This window comes from Orycteropus afer, unplaced genomic scaffold, assembly GCF_000298275.1.
Source record: "Orycteropus afer afer isolate SDZICR_OR568_19922 unplaced genomic scaffold, OryAfe1.0 scaffold00003, whole genome shotgun sequence".
Taxonomy (NCBI): Eukaryota; Metazoa; Chordata; class Mammalia; order Tubulidentata; family Orycteropodidae; genus Orycteropus; species Orycteropus afer.
In genome coordinates, this window is record NW_006921590.1 from 23,754,381 (window position 1) to 23,761,581 (window position 7,201).

At 47.2% G+C, this 7,201-nt stretch overlaps 1 protein-coding gene across 1 annotated transcript in view; it reads left to right on the forward strand.

Moving 5' to 3' along the window:
- COLQ (collagen like tail subunit of asymmetric acetylcholinesterase) overlaps positions 1–6,780 on the forward strand; it is an 88,379-nt gene extending 81,599 nt beyond the window's left edge. Inside the window, exons 14-18 of the mRNA XM_007936745.1 lie at positions 755–894; positions 2,083–2,202; positions 2,702–2,822; positions 4,652–4,754; positions 6,711–6,780. Of these exons, the coding sequence (XP_007934936.1) occupies positions 755–894; positions 2,083–2,202; positions 2,702–2,822; positions 4,652–4,754; positions 6,711–6,780 (554 nt within the window). The remainder of the gene's footprint in view (positions 1–754; positions 895–2,082; positions 2,203–2,701; positions 2,823–4,651; positions 4,755–6,710) is intronic.
- The last annotated feature ends 421 nt before the right edge of the window (positions 6,781–7,201 follow it).

The following is a 7,201-nucleotide window of genomic DNA, read 5'->3' on the forward strand; positions in this document are numbered from 1 at the left end:
AGAAACCCACTCAGAAATTCCTCTGTAAAATCCATTATATAAGAAGAACAAAATAAAATGAATAAAAACCAATAAATATTATTAGTCAGAAATGTGTTCATCTGCAAGGAGCCCCTGTTAATGATGGTCTAAACAAATAGAGGGTAGTTTTGTTGTATCACAGGGAAGTCCAGAGGTGACAGCAGCTGCTTTTGGTTCAGCCTCTAAGTGTCACTATCAGGACCCCAGAATCCATGAGCCCCTGTCTTGCTGACATATTCGTTTCTCTTCTCATACTTATGGCTTCATAGTTGCCTGAAACACCAGACATTTTATCTGTTTTCAAGGCTCGAAGGAGTAGAGCTATGTATCCCATCAGCTGTGTTTCTCTCCTTCTCAGTGAAAACTTTCCCAGATGACTACCCTTCCCCAACTGCAGACCTTGCATTTGCCAGAACTGTGGTACTTGGTCACCTTTAGCTGCAAGGGAGTCTGGAAACGGAACTATCTATCCAGTTAGTCTTTAAAATAAAAGTAAAGGAGAAAGAGGCCTGGGAATAATCATGCAACCCACCCAGTGTAATTAAGAGATCTACACAACATTTACTCCCTGTCTTGAATCAAAAGCCTCTCTCTGACCCTCTCTCCTTCAGGCTTACTCTGAAATGCTGTGGACTCTAACCATCTTTCTGTTAAAAAGCTTGCTCGCATCTCCTTGGGCTGTTTGGTTTTCTCTTCTTTGGCTCTAGTAACACAGCAGTCTGTTGCTTCCTAGGACAACTTATAATGGGACCCAAAGGGGAAAGAGGATTTCCCGGGCCTCCAGGAAGATGTCTGTGTGGACCGCCCATGAGTGTGAATAACCCTTCCTACGGGGAATCCATGTATGGGTCCAGTTCCCCACGAGTTCCTGTGGTAAGGCTTTTCTGGGCAAAATCTGGTGTGGTTATCAGGAAGGACCTACCACCTGATCCTCTTACATCTTTGTAAACTCTTTTTAGTAAAATTAACTTTCCCTCGTTATACTGAGTACACAGCCATTATAGGAAATCAGAAAATCAAAAGAAGAAAACCAAATTTTCCATTTGGTTGTGGGTCCACTTTGGGGGTATTTTATCTTTTTAAAGAATATTTTTTTACATGGTTGCAATTATATTGTATAAAAATGTTGTACCCTAGTTGTCTCCATTAAAATCTTTATAAGTATCTCTTTTTAAATATAATTTTAAATTTGTTGTTAAAGAAAATTTCTAATAAATACAAAAGCAGAGCAAATAGTGTAATGAGCCTGTGTATTCCCTTCAGGTAAAAACAATCAACTCATGGCTAGCTAATTTTGTTTCCTTGTTTTCTGTTTACGTGTATACTTACTACTAAAGAGCTCGGGTGGTGCAGTTGTCAAGGCATTCATCTGCTGACCAGAAGGTTGGTGGTTCAAACCCAAGAGCTGCTTCATGGGAGAAAGATGAGGCAGTCTGCTTCCATAAAGATTTACAGCCTTGGAAACCCTATGGAGCAGTTCTACTCTGTCCTATAGGGTCATTATGAGTTGGAATTGACTCAGTGGTGGTGGGTTTGGTTTGGACACCCACTACTGCCCACCATCCCTTGGATTATGAAGTAAATCCTGGACATCAGTTCATCACAAACATAATTTAAATGGATGCATAATCAGGGTATGGCTGTGCTATAATTTATTTAACCACTGCCCCACTGTGGGGTATTAATAGGGTCCTCTCAACCTTTTCATTAATATACATAATACTGTAATGAACATCTTCGAGTGTAAAAATTTTGTTAGGATCATTTCCAGATGTTGAATTACTTGATTAGATGACATCACCTTGTTATTTATTAAGTGTTGGGAACATTTAAAATACTTAAAAACTTTAAATCACAGAAGACATTTTTTATATCAAACTCTGACATTTGGAACTGGATTGAGAAAGTAGGAGAATCAAGACATTTCTCCGCATTTCAGGAGGAACTTTAGTGGGTAATGTTAACCAGTGCAAGAACAGAAATTCTGTTTCTTCCTCCAGCCTTCTACCTACCTGTTCTAGAAGTGTTTTCTGGAATCCTCACCAATGTGTTCTTTGGCAGATTTTTGTGGTCAACAATCAAAAAGAGCTTGAGAGTCTGAACACCCAAAATGCCATTGCCTTCCGTAGAGACCAGAGATCTCTGTACTTCAAAGACAGCCTTGGCTGGCTCCCCATCCAGGTACCCCAAGGAGGACACCTCAGGACCTTTCTCACACCACCCTATGCACAAAAGGGACACAAACAATAAAGGGAAGGCCAAACAGCTGGGCCCCAGGGGCAGAGTTTTTTGCCTTTTTCCATGGAAGAGCTAAGCATCCTCCATCACACTTTTTCTGAGCAACTGTCCCAGTAGAGCTTCCTTTCTGAGCCTCTGGGTGAGAAAGGCCCATACCCAAAGATCCAAACTGTCTTTACATCCCCAAACTGCTAGACTGCCATCTTGATCTGGCCCAGCATTCCTGCCATCTACAGAGCTCTGGGCAACAGGAAAGAAGTGCCTTTCCCAACCTGGAGGAGGAGGTTCTGAAGAGGTCCCAGAAAGCCAAACCCCCAGTATTGTCCCCTAGATCCAAGGTATATCTGCCCCTAGGGCCAATGGCCTTCCTCCTTAGCAGCATCCCCCAGTAACTGTTGTGTGTGTGTTTTGTTTTGTTTTTGTTTTTGTTTTTTTTGGCCAGTTGACCCCTTTCTACCCTGTGGATTACACTGTAGACCATCGTAGCGCCTGTGGGGATGGGGTCCTGCAGCCCGGGGAGGAGTGTGATGATGCCAATGATGATACGGGTGACGACTGCATCAGTGAGTAGGACCCAGCCTTGGAGGGCCTGAAGCCTGAACAGCCATGGGGTTGGGGGTCAGAGCCCTGGACATCAGCTGTAGTGGTTTGAAACAGTTCCAGGGCCGGAGGGTCCCCCATCCCTCATAATTCAGGGCAAAGTCTAACTCCTTTCACCACCCAAGGTCATCAATGGAGCCAGGGTATGTCAAGTATCTTGTTCCCAGAGAGGGCTGCCTTGTCCCACAGAGTAGAGCCACCAGGCCTTCCCTTTTCTCCCAGTTCTACTTCTTTACCCACTACCAGGCTCAAAAGACTGTGGCTTTATTGGATGGAGTGGTGAAAGGGATGCTGTTGTATGCAAAAGAGAAAGGGCTAGGATTTGAATCGGGACTCACTTTTACCAGGTGGAGCTCTAGGGGCAAAGTCCTTCTGACTACAGCTGCTGGCCCAGCCAGAGCTGCCTTCAGGCTTATGGGACCTGTCAGGACAGCCAGGCAGAGGCAGCACCGGAGAGCTTGCATTTTTCTTTGTTTTCTATCAAGTGACAAAGGCATGAGGTGAAGTGGAAAGCACAGACTTCAGAGTGAGACAGAGTTCAAATGCAGGCTCTGATAGCCACCACCTCACCCTTGGGCTCAGAGAGGAGGCACTACTCCATGCGTGAGTGGGATGATGGAAGGCAACTCACGGCTCTGAGCCTCTGTTACCTTAGCTGTAAAATGGATACAACAGTACTGACTGCTCAGTATCTTTAGAGATTCCATGAGTTAGTAACATATGTGTGGATTGTCTGGAGTCTAATAAGAGTTTGGTATCCATTTGTTGAATTCATTCAAGACTTATGTTTTAAGCACTTTTTTTAAGCCTAGGAGCTCTGGTGGCATAGTGCCTAAGGCATTTGACTGCTAACCAGAAGGCTGGTGGTTCAAACCCCCCAGCCACTCCACGGAAAGAAGATTGGGCAATCTACTTCTGTAGAGATTCCGCCTCAGAAACCCAAGGAGGGGCCGCTATGAGTCGGATCCGACTCCTCAGCAGTGAGTGAGTTTTATGGAAGCCAGGTTTGGGCTCAAGGGTGGTGATGTATAGATGCACAAGCAGGTCCTTCCCCTTAAGCAGTTCAAGGGAAGGGTGAATATGCAGCATGTTGGAGGCGTGCACAGGGGGTGAAGACAGGGACAGGTGCAGCTGATTCTCTTCCCGTGTGGCTGCACCTTCCCTGGATGCCCTTGGAATTCCTGGGATGTCAGTCTCTAGGATGCCGGCATGGCCTGGAGTCCCATCTGCCCTTAGCCACACTGTGGGAAAGAACCAGTGGGGTCTCTGTGCCCTGGATGAAGGTAGGGTACACCACCCAATATTTGTGTGAAACTAGAAGCCCCCTGCTGAAGGTCACCTGGCTCCCCAGAAACACAGGTTAGTCCCACCTGTGTCACTCTTCCTGGAAGCTCTCTGTTTAACAGACAGGAGTCACCAGGTGTCATCACTTCTGCCCGATGCCCACCACTTCCTGACCTTCACCTCATGGGACCCCCATGGTGGTCCTGGGAGGAGAGGCAGGGCTATGGCCCTCTGTGCAGAGGACATCAGGGCTCAGAGAGGCCTGCTCCTGGTCCCTTGACAATGTGCGGCAGGGCAAGCGGGAGCCGGATCTCCTTGCTCTCCTTCCACCACTGGTGGGTGCAGGATCTGTCTAAGGGCAGTGCTGGGATGAGTCTGAACTTTGTGGAGGGCAGTCTTTCCAATGGTGCAGTGCTCTGAGCATATCCTTTGGGCACACAGTCCTTGCAGGCTGAGGCATGCTTGTCCCTCTGCCCCTTCTCAGGCTGCACTTCATATGTCCCTTCAGGCTGTCACCGGGCCTACTGTGGAGATGGTCACCGGCATGAGGGTGTGGAGGACTGTGACGGCTCTGACTTTGGCTATCTGACCTGCGAGACCTATCTCCCTGGGTAGGGATTGCCTCATTGTGCTATTATGACCTAGGCCAAAGGCCACTTCTCCTTTCCTCTTTTTCCCCTGCCTCCCTCCCCCCTCCTTCTTTTTTCCAAATACTTTTGTGTGTGTCTCATGTTCCTGGTGCTTTTTAGACACTAAGGTATAGTGATAAATAAGACACGGCCCTGCTCACGCTTCTGTTCAATGGAAGAGGCAGGCAATAAGTACATAATCACCATGTACCCTCTCGGAGCAGTCTGTATGCCACCAGGCCTGTGGCTGTGCTGCCTGGGCTGGGGCAGACCCAGCCATCAGGCCTGCCCTGGCACAGAGAGATGGGTAGTTTCTAAACTCAGCTGCTGCCCCTGGGTGAGCAGCCCCTGTCCCAATGGTTACTATGACCAATTGGTTTCCTGTTCTGTGGGCCTGGGAAGGGAGCCCAGTCGAGTGTAGACATATCAAGGCATTTCAAAGAATTCACATGCCTGTGTAACCTGAATTCTCTAGAATACTCCTACCCCATCCAGCATGTCTGCAGGCACAAGTGAGCCCACACTTGCATTAATGTCTAATTTTGCTGGCTCACAGTCCTTCAGAAAAATTCCTGAAACTTGGTACTCACTTCAAAGACCTCTTTAATTAATTGAGGGTCCTCAGTTGGGTGTTCACATTGCTCAGGACAAGTATTCTAGCATCCCAGCTTCCACACTGACATCTCCCATGCCAACTGAGAGCCACTGGCCCCTGTGAGGCACTGATTCCATGCCCAATATGTGGCCTCTTGTCCTTCTTTCAAAGTAAAAAATGGTGCCACCTTCCCCCAGTTCTCACAGAGCCAGAGTTGTATAATGTTCTATGAAAAATAGAGGCTGCTCCCTCTTCCCCAGTCCATGTCCTGCCCTACTCTTGTCTCCAGGGTAGACCCGCTGGTGCCTCAGGTCACATAAGTCCCTTGTGAATCAAATTTCAACTTTTGCTTCAGGTACTTTTCCTCTTATAACCTCAGACCCAGGGGCTGAGAGAGCAGACATTATGCCTGTCTCTCTACTGCCCCCTCTCTGGAATCTCTTCCAAGGGGGCCTCCTCAGCTCATTGCCCCTCCATGTATGCAAACATATTCTAACCAGGCTTGTAGGTGTAGACATCTGTAGTCACCCTCCACACTCTTGAGTCTGTTTAGGCTTGACCAGAAACCCCTACCTAGATGAGTCCATTGCCCCTCTCCCTTAAGCAGGGAAGGCTCCTGACAGGCAACTGCCAGAGAGTTGGCAGAAAGTCTGAGCTGGCTTATGGCTCAATGGAGAAATCAAGTATAGACAGCCAGTCAAGGACACAGGGCCAAGTAGGGCTGGTTCACTGGCTCAATGTGGCTCCCTGCCTAATCCCTAGAAGCCTCAAAGGGATGTCTTTGAGTGTGTATTGAACACACTGCCATGGTGTTATCATTTGGGTTTACAAAGGTATAGACCTGTAATCTCCAATATGATAGCCACTAGCCATGTGTGGCTATTAAATTAAAATTATTAAAAGTTAATAAAATAAAAACCCAAGATCCCCAGTTGTATTAGCTATATTTCAAATCTTAATAGCCATATGTGGACAGCAGCTACCATATTGAACACAGATATAGAACATTTGCATCTTACAGAAAGTTCTATTGGATGGAGATGAGAAGGGGGTGATTTTCCTACAGATGCTATGTATTAGCAGGGTTACTAATTCCTCTTCTACCCAGAGCCTCAGATGAGGCAGAAGGAAGGAAAAAAAAAGAAAAAAGAAACCCAGAGGCCTAGATTTAACTCCCCCAAGCTCCTTACCCCAGAAGAGAATGATAACAGTCTTTATAAAGCCCTTGGCAAGGTGTCAGGAGTGGTCACTGTTTGATAAGGCTTGACCAGAAGTCACCAGAGATGGGCTTTTAGAATGTGGCTTTGTCCCCTGTGATGCCCTGTGTTTTTGCCTCTCCTCAGGTCATACGGAGACCTGCGGTGCACCCCGTACTGCTACATTGACTCCACACCCTGCCGCTATTTCACATGAGGGGTGCGAGAAGAAGGTGGGCTGCAGCTTCCCCACTTTGTTCAACAGACCTCGCACTGTCCTGGTCCAGTTTCCACCAACCTCTGTGCAACAGAAACAAGGACAACTCTTGCTGCTGAGATGTGCTTTTAACAGTCTGACTGGAAGAACCCAGGACCACTGCACCCTGTCTTAATCCAAAGTACTAGAAAACCTTCCACATGCCCAACCTGGCAATGTTCCCCATTGCTACCACTGGCCCAAGAGCCGGCTACAAAGTCCTTCTTCTTCCTGAATGTTGCTGACCCTGGCTGTGGCTTTGGCTTAGTACTGTTAGACACACATGGCCCTACGGGCTGTTTTAGTTTGTTCTCATCTTGTTGGGGGTTTGGTGTGAGACCTTTTTGCCCTCTGGAAATGCTGGCTTTCTTCCCCAGGGTAG